The following is a 15,249-nucleotide window of genomic DNA, read 5'->3' on the forward strand; positions in this document are numbered from 1 at the left end:
TCAAAACAGATTTTCAAAAGCTCAAACAATAGCTGCCCTAACACATATCTTGATAGCCTTGAACATCGTGTTTCAGGCCACCTGCGCGTGTTGTGCAAATATGAGATGCAGACTTTTACAGACACACCAAGACACAAACTGACTGTTGAGTTGACTTTGTTCAGTCAGGGGGCCGCATGTTGAGTTTCACCCTCTATAATCACAAGTTAATAAGAAAAGCAAGTCATCACATTACCTCTACATGTTGTCCTCGTATACAGCTGTTCAGATGGTGTTTACTCTGGCAGAAGTTTTGTTTCGATTCAACTTTCCCAGGCAGATAATGGTGCAGATGGACGGCAGCACACAGCGAGGGATGGAAGGGCTCTTTACTCCCTTAAAAAAACACTGCTAGCATCTCAGAGCTTTTTAGTAAGTGATGTAACCACCAAATGCTTCAGTTGAAAAGCCCTGTAAGAAATACTAGAGAAATGAGCGTACTATGCTGTTCATAGGAAATAGGTATACAGTCATGCTCAGCAAGTCTGGACAAGATTTTTTTTTTTTTAAACAAGAAAGAAAAACATCACTATCTGAGGCTGCAGTTCAAATTCCTACCTCAACTTAAACGTTATGATGCTTTTAAATAATCTTAATTTCTGCTGTGGAGCTGGCACACTTATTCATGTACCTGTAATACTGAACTCAAACTCCCTTTTTTTTCTAGATGCACATTGATCGCCCTTTTTTCTGAAAGAAAACAAACATCCCTAAAAATAACCCTCTAAAAATGTCAATAAAAAAAAAAAAAAAACATTTATCACAATACTTACAATTCAATACTTACAACATTGTCGGGGAAAAGTTTGAGCAATGTGTAAATTATAAGCTTAAGCTACATGTCAAACAGCGCAGATTGTTTCAAGACACTGTACTGTTGTATTGAAATGTCCAAAATATATTACATAGCAGTGGCATTATATTACATTTTTCTCAAAAACTCATTTTATACACACTTACAGAGTACATACACTGTTAAAAAGTGAAGATATCAAAAGAAATGTGTTTGAAACTGTACATACTGTATGCTGTAGTGCCTTTAACATTTTGTTCAGTCAGCCTAATAAAGTCTGAAGGCACTTAGTTTGGGTACATTCAACAGCATAAGGTCCGTTCATTTTGATAGTAACCCACTGAAAATGTAAAACAAAGTACCCTTTCAGTTTCCGAAAAAATGTCCATGAAAATACAATGAAGACCACGTAAATAAGTCTAAAAAAATATTGTACAAAATAAACACATTAATTACATCATTTACTGCACTAAACTCTGAAGTAAAGGAATACTTCGACAGGTCGGTGGCTTTATCGAGCCTGTTTAAACAAACATGCAGCTAGTTTCCTCCTAAACCTCAGCTTAAGAAAAAACCCATGGTCCATGCAATTTTTCTAATTTACAATCAATAAAAGATAGAAAACCCTACACACAATTCCAATTACATTTGTTCTTAAAGAGTTTCTACTGGTACTATATACATATTTACATTACAAAACTACCATAGTATTTGCACCATGTGGACAAACGGGGACGAATGATTGATGATATAACCTGATATAACCATTACGCTGGTTTTGTTGCTAATGTCTGAAATCACATTCAACAACACGACAGGATGATAAAAACGTGTGTTGAGAACTTGAAATTTGTCTTAACCAATAAAAAGCAAACGGTGGTGATAAAATAACAATCAGCATAAAACAATGCTTTGATACTGTTAAGCAGCTGCTAAATATCAAGAGAATGTAAGTGTGTTGTATGAACTGAACTGTGTAGCTACACCTGCAAACACAAAGTATACGCACAGCATATTTAACTGTACCAAAACCGTGACTCAGGTGTTTTTGAGCTGTAAACAAGATTATATAGCGTCTGTGTGGTTAAAAAAAAAAACATTAATGCTCTTATATTATTAATGCTTAACAGCTGCATTAAATTTTCTTTCCTGATGTAACAGTCTGAAAAAACTTTAACAAATGTAGTTGTTAAGCTTTGGAAAAAAAAACATAAAATTGCGACAAAACAGAACAAAATCTGTTTTTTTAAAAGCATTTTCCCTTCACTCTCTGATTGTCGTGATTATTCTTCAAAAATCGATTAATCCTTAAAATAATTTTACATGCAGAAATGGCAGAAAATGCTGTTTTCAGCACCTTAAATATTAAGATTTCCTGCTTTTCTGTTTTATTTCATGTTAAATTGAGTATTTTCGGGTTTTTGACTGACAAAACAAGACATTTTAAGACATCTTCTCTGACACTGAGAAACTGGGATGGATATTTTTCACTATTTTCAGACATGTTTTAAACCAAACGATTAATCAAGAATATTTGCGAGATTGATCAATAACAAACATTTAAAAATCATTGTTTGAAGCCCTATTCTTTACACACAGGTGATGGTGATGATGGCTGCTATTTGCATGTTTTCATTAAGGCTCTGCTTTTTTGTTGTAGCTCAACTCAAAAAATCTGATGCCCAACCTAAAACTGTTTTCATGACTGTCACATTCTCTGTGCTGCAAAAGAGTTCATTATAAAAAAAGGTTAAAAAATGACCAATAAGCTTTAAATATATAACAAAGAGACGTACAACAGTGGTAAGATGTAAACCTGTCCTTCCTGGATTTGATAGCCGTTCATGGTCAAAAGGGCATGTCTGGATTCTTGAAATGATGAGGTGCATCTCACGAGCGTGCATTTATAAAAGGAGAAAAATGTAGGATGTTTCAGATGAATGGACAAGTGAACTATTCTCACAAAACTAAAAACTGGAATATGATATGGCTTATGCTGGACAACTCTGACAAACAGTGGAAATTCTACCTTGTGTTCCCAAAAATAAGTTAATTGTTCCTTATTTTCCATATTACACACTTTTTAAAAGTTGTACTTGTTGGAGTAGTAGGTTTTAAATATTTAAATAAGGATTTTTTTTCCCCACCTTGCAATTGTTTTTTGTGTCACAGCCTCACTAAAGGCAGTGAGATAATTCAACCGGCCTTCAAAATGGCCAACTAAACATTTGACCGCATATTGCAAGTAAATTCCCAAACTGCAACTTCATGTCCAGTGTTTAGGAAAAGGAGGCAGCGGTCCCGTTCGTTCGGTCCAGTTCAGACATGTCAGTCATGGGGGTGTCACACTTGTCATCGGTGCTAACAATGCTGTACTGACCAGTCTCTGTATCTCTGGCTCCTTGCTTTGTCCTGTCCCGCAGAACGGCGTGGACCAAAGCCACTGGGACGGGCATCATGGCGAATATGATCAATAAAGCCATAACAGCCAGAGCCCAGCTTGGGTACTCCAGGTACTCCTCAGAAGCCTGAAAAAGGAAGCAAATTTATCAAAAATGGAGACCATTTGCCATAGTTTTTAAAGTACAGATTCAGCCTCTCTCTCAACAGAGGTTTAGCAGGTAACATGTTACAGCTTCATGTCAGCGGCAGAACGTTTTTGTCACCTGCTTTGTTAGCTACGCATGCTACTTGTCACAGATTAGCGCAGCGGTTGTGCAGACTTTTGACAGTTGCATGGCAAGAAAGTCTGTCAATATTACCGTACACCGTCAGTCGACAACGACTTTGCCAATTCCGCATCCCTTTGCTTGTCAACAAATACACATTGTCCATGAGGCGGGGCACTATGTGTGTTTTACAAATGTGGTGTTGCACTCGGTGGGTCCCAAGGTGCATGGAACCGAACTGCTACATCATGTTGCTTTGATATGATTCTCTTTACCTTCTCTTGGTTCCAAGCCAGATAAGTGGGGCGTTTGATGATCATCCGAATGGATGTGGCGGCCAGCAGCCCCAGCATAGCAAGCAGGCAGATGTATTTCCACAGGTACTTGTAAATCACATGGGGACGCCAGCCCAGCATCGCCTCAATGTCATCAAGGAACCTTCAGAAACAGAGTGGTAAACTTTCAGGAATGACATATTTAAACGCTGATAATACTCAGAGATCTGAACGGATATGTGGCAGAGTTAAGACAGTTAGCCACAGTCTGAAAATACACCTCACCTATCAGCTCCATATAACCAAGACACACTGAAAGTCTCAAAAACCACCACAATGATGAGGGGCAGAGTGGCAGAGTAATCGTCGAACATTGTCACAAAGTAGTTCCCACAACGCTGGGTGAAGAGCAGGCCAATCAGAAAGCCGATGATGCAGCTAAAAACTAAAACAAAAGACACATGTTAGAGCAAAACACGATTTCTTTCAAAGACAGTGTACACAATCTAGCACAATGGATACGTTTGTGATTTATCCTGAATAAGTTCAGGAGGTAATTTTAATCAATTTTCTCCGTCTTTGCTTGAAGGTGTCAGTAAAATCGGCTCCATGACGTATGACGAGACACTCATCTACTGGCTGTAACTTCACAGGCAAAATGACAGAGTGAGATATCTGCCGGTAACAGGGTCGAGTGAGGTTAGACTTTACTGCCAAACACTTTGAGAAACATAAAATTCACACTCATAATTAGGATCATTATAAATAAGTTTTGGAAATTTCCCCTAGCTTTAAATTTATTCATTTTTGTCAAATTTACTAATTTCCTTGGCGCTCTTTGCCAAGTGGCTCATTGCCTTTTTCCCATGTTTTCAAAAGGAAAAAGGGAAAGCAAACCAATTTGCTCCAAAAAACAAAAAAAAAAACTTCAATACTTGTGAGTCAGAATGCACAAAACTCCAGGTTTCAAAGCGTTAATTAGATACTGTGAAGTTGGGGTGTGCATGGATCGGGATCCCCTCCTTTAAAGAAAAAACAATGGTCAAGGTTAAAAAAAGGAAAAAAAAGAATGTTTACTTGTCAGTTTGGTCTTATTTTTGGCCAAAGTTTTGAAGCGGTCAGTGAGCGGAGCGAGGATGCCCTCCATGGTGCCAAACATGGTGCTGAGTCCTAAGTTGAGCAGCATGAGGAAGAAGAGCGCTGACCAGAAGGGGCTGCCAGGCAGGAGCGACATGGCCTCTGTGAAGGCAATAAAAGCAAGGCCTGTGCCCTCCACACCCTGAACACAAACAAGAGTGCCAGCTTTAGCTTTTTTTATGTACAGCACACAAAACACAAAACCATCCGCATCGTCCAAAAACTCAATATTTACCTGCTGCATCTCTTTTTCCAAGTCGCAGTCTGTTAAATTGCCTGGGATCATATTTCCGTACTGTTTGAACCAGGCCCTGTAGTCTTCTAGTGCCACAGAACCGGGGTCAGAATAGTCGAAGCTTGGCATCAGCTTTACGTCCACATTACTACTCCGAAACTGTGCCGATAACTCCTTCATATTACTAAAAAAAAAAGAAAGGAAAGGACAAAACACAGTTGTAAACATAAGACACATGCAACAAAACATATGAAGTTCTATAAAAACGTCTTAGGCATACAAAATAGTTTGTGAGATGCAAAGAGAATTAAAGAATTAAAGAAACCGTGGAGCAGGTCTTAAGCCAAAAAAAAAGTTAGAAAAATTACAGGTTACACACATTCACACACAACTCGACCCTTAACCCCCATCCAACCTTTTTTCCCCTCGTTGTTGCTGTTTTTGCTTGTTCTTCTGATTCACACCTCTGTTCTTTAAGCTTTGCATCTTTCTCTTTTCACCACCATTGTTATTCAAATCATTATTGCCTTTATGGTTACTATTATCATCATGATCACTATTATTATTACTACTTCTGTTGTTATTATTATCTAATTTCCTAAATTTTATTCCATTATTATGACGTGATGTATGGTTTATGTAGACGCAGTGGAGAAAACATAAAAAAAAAAGAAAGAAAAAAGTTGTGGGCAAGATTATTAATATGATTGTACGAGCTGTTGAGACAGAAATAAAAACTAAAAAAAAAAGGCCTTCTACACATCGTCTGGACCATTAAATAAATACTGACATAGTAGTGCCTTATACTTTTAGTCAAAATGTGTGATTCTTTTAATGCATGATTCAAAATGTGTCCTCTGATTAAAGCGTACCTGACAACACATTCCATGACCTTTTCTTTGGCGCGGAAGCCGAGCACAGCAAACACCACCAGCGTCGCCAGCACAGATGTGAGGAAGTTTATAGTGGAGACAGTGAAGGCGTCACGGTGGCAGTTGTTGTTCTTGGGGTTGTAGGAGGAGTAGGCGATAATGGATCCGAAGCCAAGGCCCAAGGCGAAGAAAACCTGCGTGGCTGCCTGCCGCCACACCTGAATGTCTCCCCAAATTTCCAGCTAATTATGCAAAGAGGGAACAACAAGTGCATCAGGGAAATATTCATATCTGCCTCTCTTTTGAACGTTCAACCAGACATTTTATCCGTGTGTACCTTTGGGTAGAACATGTAGGTGATTCCCTCCAAGGCCCCATCCAGCAGGAGCCCTCGGACCAGGAAGCAGAACAGCACCACGTAAGGAAAGATGGAGGAGAAATACATCACCTAGACAGTGACAAAGAATGAATACTTTAAGAAGTGAATCCAGACAACTACCTGCAGAGGTCAGTATTTTGGTATTGCCTGTGTGTACAGGCACGTCGCCTCATGTGGCTCCCTATTCTTTTTACAAATCCTAAGTACATTTCAGCTCATGCACGGACTACTACGAAGGTTCCCACACATTTTCATTGATACGCAAGATACGCAAGCCTCCTATTTCCGATCAAATCAAATTCTTCTCAACATTATATCCCCCCCGATACTGAAGCTAGATATTCTCACGATGCCATTTCATCTGGACTTTAAACAGTTTAGGTGCAGTCCATATCCTTAAATAAACTGTATTTTTGTAAGTTCAATGTTGAATCCAACTAAGTTTGCTGCTATAACAACCCATTTCCCCCAGAGAGGTAACTGTCGCTTCACCTAATCTTAAGAGCAAAGCCCGCTGCTTGTTAGACAGGCAGCATATGGCCGTTGTAATCTGAGATGATTAAGTCAGTAATTGCGTGAAACACCTGATGTCAGCCTCAGTGGTATTAAACTTCCCCTCAGATGTTAACTTTAAGCTTAAATACAGAAGTGAGTTATTTCCACACCTAAAACGGGATGTTTCTGGGTTTGTTAAGTAAACATGAACCACGACCAGAAAACGGCAGATAATACTGATGCCACAGCCCGCGCACCACAAGGAAATGTTGGCATTGTACGTTTCTGCAAACCACAAATGTTACATTTGTACGTCTCATACCAATCCAGGGTTCCTACAGCTTACAGCAAGTGGAATTTAAGAGTTTTTTTAAATGCCACTCAAAATAAAGTTAAAGAATGATTTCACTGTTACCAAAACTGGGGAAGAGATGAAGATCTGACACTAATTACTTAAGGTTAGGGAGAATATTTGCCATAATACTCACTTGAATATAAAACATGACTTTTGGGTGACAGCAATGCTAGTCATATTCTTTAAGTTATCTATTATTTTGAAATTTCACAGTGTAATGTCAGAAAAACAGATTCATAAAGTTGTACCTTTAATGTCTTTCCATTTTTAAGAAATTGAAAAATTATTTTACGACATTTTAGACCAATTATGGGCTTTTTTTTTTTTTTTTAGATTGATGCCTTTTAAGAGTTTTTAAGGATCCATGGGACCTGGCCATCACATTAGTGTTTCTACAGGGACTTAGTATATAAGACGCCTCCAAAGCTGTAGACCACTGTTCCAGACCAACAAACAACTAAATGGGTTATACTTAGCGACCACTTCACTGTTTTCATGTGGCTTTTTAAGCGCCAAACCTCTGTGTTTTGTAAAAACTCATTGCTGTTTTTTCCAGCTGAGATATTGTCAAAAAAAGCAGTTGTGTTTTTATCAAACATCAATGTTTCCTGCATTTCCTGCTGCTGCAGAATCTAGGCCTTTTAGAACAGGTGTCCAGACACGCTGATAATGTGGACTTTATTTAACTAAATGTGTGACTGCTGAAGGTATTTAATAGCAACAGGTCTTATTAAGGGGATTTGTTGCAAAGGCGGTGAATAAATAAACAGACACCACTTTTAATTTTTCTATTTTCAGATTTTTAAAACATTTTCTTTCATTTTATCAACTTTGACTAATTTGTGTAGGTCCGTTACAAGAAATATCCATTTAAACTGCAGGTTGTAAGGAAACAAAATAGGAAAAACACAAACGGGGCTGAATACTTTTGCAAGGCACTCTATCTTTACTGACTAAACAAGCTGATGTATATTAGGGAAAACAACACTCTAAAAAAATAGTACTTTACAAAACTCCTCCTCTACTGAAACACATAATGTGGATTTGGCCATTTAAAGTGGGTCAGCACCTAAGCCAGACATTCCAGCGAGATTCCTTCACCCACAATAACCCTGAAATCTAAGCCTGACACATGACTGGGATTTGACCAAACTGGGAATGCCATAACAGTGTAGCGTGCACACGATACCAGTCTGTTATTACGTCAGTGTTTTTCATTAAAGGCTTTTCTTCACATTTTTGTTGTTTCACGCTCAGCTGGTCCCAAAGTGGCAATGGTAACCAATCATTGAGAAAAAATTAAAAACTTCACATTCCTTGGAAATATCAAAGCAACTCTTCCCATCACCATTTCCAAGTTTGTCCTGCAACCATCCAACTCTTACATCCATATCGTAACGCAGATAATCATACGTAAACCAATCAGTTATTTAAAACTGTGATGTTTGAAGACGTAACTCATCAAGCGACAGACTGGACAAAGGTTAGCAGCTGCCGTGTTTAAAGCTCCGGATTAATACGACCCGAGTGAAACATCTGAGAGCTGCAAAAACATAAGCAAACAATCCCATCCTCTTATCGGCACAACTTCCTTTACTGTAACATCAAAACTCTGGAAAAGAGGGAGCCACAACAGACCGCACAGTTACCTTGACAGAGGACTTGATACCCTTAAACATTCCCAGGCATACGATGGTCCAGGCCGCCAGCAGACAGCAGACGATGTAAGTGTTGAAAGAGCCCATCTCATCAATCGAGTCTGTGATATCCAAAGCTTTACGATACCAGAAATACGACGTAGGGGAGCTCTTTTCACATTCATTTACTGGTGCAAAGAAAAAAAAAAGAGCCATTACTCGTCCTGTGTGCGACTCACAACAAATACATTTAAAATGTAATAACTGCTCATGTCTTATCAGTTTAATGCTGCGTGTTTACCTGTTACATTCCCCTGTTCTGGACACTGTTCCCAAGGCAGAGGGTACTGGAACGAGTTCCCAAGGTAGAAAAGACTCCATGCGAGGATCACATTGTAGTAGAGAGCTACGAAGAAACATACCTGAGGACATGTGAGAACAAGATGATCAGGTTGGTGACAAAATGACATTATGTTTTATAGAGCCGCTGTGCAAATATTATTTTCAGTTAATAAATAAACACGTCATTGCTCCCTCACACTGCACTTACACCACTTATTATGATATATTCTGCAGCCTTGAGTTGACGTGTATTAAAAGTTATGTCAACAGCTGACTTACAGAAAATAAATACACTGTTATGTTACAATACATAGGAGGTTATGCCCTGAAGATTACTTTTATTACACACACTAAAATTTCATGACCTTTCCAAAACGTCACATGATTTTTACTAATTCCGTGACTTTCCCATGCCTGGAAAATTTGATTTTGAAATCCCACATCTTCTCCAGGTCTTCCATGACAGAGGGAACTCTGAACAATATACTGGACAATCCTATAGTATCAATACTATCAATCATTTAACAATCAGTATCTCACCACACAGCTGGAGTAGCCGATCCCTGCCAGCCTGGGGGAGATGTACCTCCACACTCCGATGCTGCCCTGTCGGATGGCCTGACCAGCCGCCAGCTCCAGGAAGAACAAGGGGATGCCCACAACCAGCATCAGCAGCACATAGAGAAGGAGAAAAGCCCCTGCGGAGAGGAGGGGGACCAGAAATCACTTAAGAAACCAGCACCACAATTTGACAATACAAATGTTATGTAAAGAAGAAGCACACGTTAACGCTAGACTGATTTTTAAAAATCCCACACCATTCTGTCTACAGCCGCCTGCAACACCATATTCTTTTGAAAATATCTCTAATTCATCTTCCAGGGTAAACAACACACAAAGCTCTTTTGGATTTTTTAACCTACAAAAATGTGGTTTACTTAGGTTGCATGCCGTGTATATTTTTGATTCCCAAGCTGCAAGGTCACTGGTTTGATACCAGCTGAGAAGCTTTGCATGTCATACCGACTCTCTCTCCCCAAGTTTCCTATCTGATTAATCACTGTGAACTGCCAAAAAAATCTACATAATCCCCCAAAACAAAGCAAAAAAAGTAGCTGGATTTGTTGGGGATTCTTGGGCTGTATACTGTTGTGATGTTGTTGTTTCAATGGCTATATAAATGTATGCATGATTGTATATGTATGTATATGTTAACTGTGGGCACATATGTAAATACACTAAAACGAAAAACAAAAACGAAACTGAAAAAACTGTCAGAACCAAAACTTGCTTAAATCACTGTGGCCTGTGTCGATTTTTTTACCAAAGAGTTGACAAAGTTTCCCATCGCAACAGATATAAACCAGATGTTGGAACATCAGGCTTCTGATGTAACAGTTCTCAGTGTTGTTTACAGATAGCGTATACATCTGTAAACACAATGTTAAATCATGTACTGCTTAGATTTGGAGGCGCACAACTGGTAATTAATGCATCTACACGCACAGAAGAGTCTCTCTTTTTTTTTTAGTATTCTCTTTTTTTCATCACATGCTCCCCCTGTGATCATTGCACCAACAAAATACTGTATTATATATTCTGCACCTACATTGGTGTTTGGTCCCACGGGACTCACGGGACCCAATCCTGTGGGAACAACACGGATGGCAATAAAATAGGTACTGACCTCCTCCATTTTGATGGCACAAATACGGAAACCTCCAGACGTTGCCAAGTCCGACGCTGAATCCCACCTGGGCCAGAAAATATTCTATTTTACTGTTCCATCCTGCTCGAGCAGCAGGCTCAGAGGAGCCCTGCTGGCTCTCTTCACCAGCGAAGCCGTCGAGCGTCGACTCTGTGGTTCCTGTCTTGTCATCGTCAGTTGGCAGGGGCTGCTTCTCCATCTAAGACGGGAGGGGACAAAAGGAAAAACAGAAAGAAATTCATCAGAATATAAAGCCCTGTTGAAGACTGGTTGATCATCCATGATGGCCAACACAGATATCCTGTTGATTTATTTAAATAGATTAATGGGGAGTTTTCTGCTGCTGAAGAGTCGTTTTGGAGATGCTTCATAGTCATTCCTGGCCTTAACTTGTGATGTATCACAAACTGACCTACTGCTCTGACCCCAGCAAGTGTGTGTGTGTGTGTGTGAACACTCAGTTGCCAGTTTTTTTAGGAAGACCTAGCTAAAATAAATGTAATAAATCCTACTTTCAAGAATGTCTCCATGTCCACTTTTTATATTTTCAGAGTGCTGAATCATAATGGTCATTTTGGAGGTTAGTGCTGTTAGATTGAAATGTGTTATAATAGGAAATATTTCCAATACTTTGCCTATCCTATTTATAGCAATGAGAACATGTTGCAAAGGGCAATGTATTAAACGACATTAGTTTAAACTGGGTCTATGACTGGTATCCCGGGTTCCCACACATTTTTATGTACAGGACTTCAAACCTTTTCCATAAGTTTTCAAGGACCTAGAATTAAAACCAGAGAAGGAGGAAATACAGGGAGAAAATTCACTAATGTATGTGATGGTAAACACTGTCACACATAACGTTACGTCAACAGCTACAGGATATACATTACAGTATGTGGAAGGTTATTCATGAGAGATTAATGTAACAGTTTCATGACAAACAACAAAAGACCATTATTTTTTAAAAAGTTTCAGTGATTTTTCACTTTTTTAAACCTGCATCAACAAGATTTTAGTTAGTGTTCAGACGCCTTTCACAAGTGTTTTGAACAAAAAGCAAATTGGTTTGATTTTTGAAAATATAAGAAAAAGAATGAGCAACTTGGTAAGAAATGTCCCGCAAATTGCAAAAAAACTGGTAAATTTAGAAATGCATTTTTTAAAAGCAAGGGGAAAAGGTTAGAAAACCATATATTATACATATATATATATATATATATATATATATATATATATATATATATAATTAATTTTACAGAATTATATATTTTAAGGATATTTCAAGTCATTTCCTTGTTTGTTTTTGCTTTTTTGTCTTTCCGTTTCCTAATTTCCTTGTCATGTTTACTAATTTCTTGCTATGTTTTTCAGTCATTTCTTACAAGCTGCTTATTGCCTTCTTCCCATTTTTGAAAGTAAACAAACAAAAAACTCCCCAAACTCTCAATGATTTCTACTAATCCCATAACTTTCCCACGCCTGGAAAATGTGACTGTGAAATCCCTTGACTTTACCAGGTTTTCCATGACCGTAGGAACCCATCTGAGTGAACATAACAGCAGCCAGCTATCCCACCAGGTGGATAATAACAGTATATCACTCTATTAACGCAGGTGTACAATAAGCCCTAAATAAAGCAACATGGATCCGATAAAATAACACATTTTTTCACATTCTTCAAATTACTTAGAGCTCTTAGCTCCTAAACAAGTGCTGATAACATCTTCGCTGTTGAGAAACAGTGTCAGTTGTAGTATCTGCGCGGTATCTACATGGCTAAGTACATCCCCGGACCATCTGTCAAACACTCACAAAACAGACACGTCTCATAAATAGCACCAACCTGTTCACTGGAAAATGCTGTCGACGAAGATGCAGAAGAAACGCTAAAGACGCTAAAAACTAAAAATGTAGGCGATAACGTTTTATTCTTCGGTCCTTTCAAAGGAGTAAACGAGCACGTGGGGGCTGCTGTTTGGACTGCTACTGGCGCGTTACGCTATCAACCACGTCGCGAGCTGAGAAAAACTTCTGTTTTAAACTGAATATACATACACATATACATATCTGATATTTTGACGGCGATATTTAACTCTTGCAGACACTGTAAAACAGAAAGAAAACGCCTCATATACTCGGTGAATGTGCTAAATCTTTACCGCCCGCATGTCGTCGCCGTTCATTGGTGGAGCAGCCGTGGGCTTGTTCCTTCCGCCTGATGCAACAAGCCGCACCCCACCTACTACACTGCTGCGTTCAGGGGGACTGCACGACTTCTGTGTGCCAGAGTAAGCATCGGCGCAAGTACCGTGTTCAGACCCGACTAATCGACTTTTTATTTAAATTTTAAATGATCATTCGTCTAAAAAAGCTTTAAAATCAAGTTTTCAATTACTTATTTTGTTCAGTTACCAATAAAAATCCCAAAAATGTATTAATTGTTACCTACAATTTTAGAAAACAAAGAAAAAACAAGCAAGTGATCTCATTTTAAAGATGGGAACAGTGAATGTGTGTCTTTTCTTTTTAATAACTGAAGGAAACTTATCAACAGTGTCAGGAAGGTTAATTTTGAAATGTAATAGGGTACAGATACAAGTTACCATATTTATACCATAATTAATGTTATGTAACTATTTAATTAATTCATCAAAGTAATGTAACTCATTGCATGTGATTACTTAAAAAAAAAACACTTCGCTAACAAATGTTTTAAACAAGGCAATAAAGCGGAAAAGACCTTAAAATGTAAGTGCATAAATGTTGCAATCAAATCTGTCTGAAAAGGTTATCACATTTTAAAAGATGGGAACAGTGAAAGTGTATCTGTTCTTTTTAAATAAATGACTGAGGAAAGTAATCAATTAGGCCTATCAAAAATGTTGACAAATTATCTGCAAGACGATTAATCAGGTAATCACTTTGGTATAAAGTAGGCTACAGGTATAAATTTAAAGAAAATGAAAAATACTCACTAAGTTAATTTAAGTACTTATGTGCAGTTATTTTTTTTTTTTTAAATGTACTTGTTTTTGACATTTTATTGCCAAACTCGACTGCCATTTACAACCGTCAGCTCAATGATTGGTACTAATGATTGATACTGCCACTCTGACGCACAGGAAGAGCCATGAACGCAACATAAATCCAAACACCGATCTGCTTAAAATGTATTTTCCAACACGTGTGACTGAATGCTGCCCAATTTAACACGAAATTTAACAGTGAAGTGTGCACCCCCCCCCCCCATCTTTTTGTTTGTCATAGCGGGGATTCTCTGTATGTAACAGCACATAATTTTAAACAATCATGTCCACTGATGGAATAAAGTTGAATCATCTTATTGATCCACGTTTCCAAATAGGCTATAACACGTGGCAAACGTTCACTTTCTCCACCCCACATGAAACCATTTGTTCTAGTTCATCACATATTCTCTTAAAATATTAATTTATGGAAAAATAAAAGTAAGGTTAAGCTGATGCAATAGTCGGCTTCTTTCATCGAGCATGTTTTTTTTTGGGGGGGGGGGGGGGTAATGTCACGTCTTTGAACAGCTTCTATATAATATCATTAATGTTCAGATTCGGCAAAATTATAAATTGCTTTTTTTTTACATTGATGTTATCACTCTAACAATCATTAAAGCTCTCGTCAGTCAACCTGACCTGGCAGTGACATTTCTCTGGACCGCATAGTCTCACAGACAGACACACACACACACACACACACACGCTGCATGCCACGTATGCCTGATTTGGAGGCAAATAAAACGCACAAATCTACTGCCTCTACCGACTCACCATACTACAGTATCGCCTATGCGTTCGGATTTTAAAGCATGAACTTAATAATTAGTGATAAATACCTTTTTGGTATGAAATTATAGTGGTCCTTGAAAAGTTTTCTCAATGTCCTGAAGGCAAAGTCAAGTGGTAACCTCGCTTGCTGCCACTTCACCTGACTCCGCCTGTCCTCCTCCATTGGTGGATAGAGTGGACACTTTTCCACCTCCAATAAAGGACTGTTATGAAATGTGATACCCCACTTTTTTTCAGCTCTATGCAGGCTGTGTATGGTTGCCCCTGACACACACCTTAACCCTGTCAGCTAACTAGCCTATTGTTTAAAGAGGTTTAGTTCATTTTTAAGGTGTTGTGAAGTTGCAATCTAGTTAAGTTATTTTTGTTTTTACACACATATATAAATTACATGAAATAATACAGATGAAGTAGGAATAAGGGTGTGGTAAAAAAAAAACTTTTAATGACTTATATATAAACACACACACACACACACACCCAAAGGAC

General features: G+C 38.4%; 1 protein-coding gene across 1 annotated transcript; it reads right to left on the reverse strand.

Moving 5' to 3' along the window:
• Positions 1–898: 898 nt before the first annotated feature.
• On the reverse strand, positions 899–12,900 carry LOC121958777 (sodium-dependent neutral amino acid transporter B(0)AT2-like). The gene is made up of 12 exons (XM_042507894.1): positions 12,783–12,900; positions 10,916–11,135; positions 9,769–9,926; positions 9,188–9,308; positions 8,899–9,074; positions 6,358–6,468; positions 6,021–6,262; positions 5,149–5,332; positions 4,854–5,055; positions 4,062–4,221; positions 3,777–3,939; positions 899–3,360 (listed from the first exon to the last, which is right to left on the reverse strand). Exons 2-12 carry the CDS (start codon positions 11,133–11,135, stop codon positions 3,112–3,114), a joined length of 1,986 nt encoding a protein of 661 aa, XP_042363828.1. The 5' UTR covers positions 12,783–12,900; the 3' UTR covers positions 899–3,111.
• Positions 12,901–15,249: the final 2,349 nt, after the last annotated feature.

Source organism: Plectropomus leopardus, chromosome 19, assembly GCF_008729295.1.
Source record: "Plectropomus leopardus isolate mb chromosome 19, YSFRI_Pleo_2.0, whole genome shotgun sequence".
NCBI lineage: Eukaryota > Metazoa > Chordata > Actinopteri > Perciformes > Serranidae > Plectropomus > Plectropomus leopardus.

What these genes read in the sequence shown, in the direction of transcription:
- LOC121958777 (XM_042507894.1), bottom strand. Translation starts at nt 11,135, where the DNA reads ATGGAGAAGCAGCCCCTGCCAACTGACGATGACAAGACAGGAACCACA. An exon ending in GTATCAAGTCCTCTGTCAAG is followed by an intron (nt 6,469 to 8,898) that starts GTAACTGTGCGG and finishes GTCACTGTCTAG; the next exon opens with GTGATGTATTTCTCCTCCAT. An exon ending in AAATAAGACCAAACTGACAA is followed by an intron (nt 4,222 to 4,853) that starts GTAAACATTCTT and finishes CTTTTGTTTTAG; the next exon opens with TTTTTAGCTGCATCATCGGC.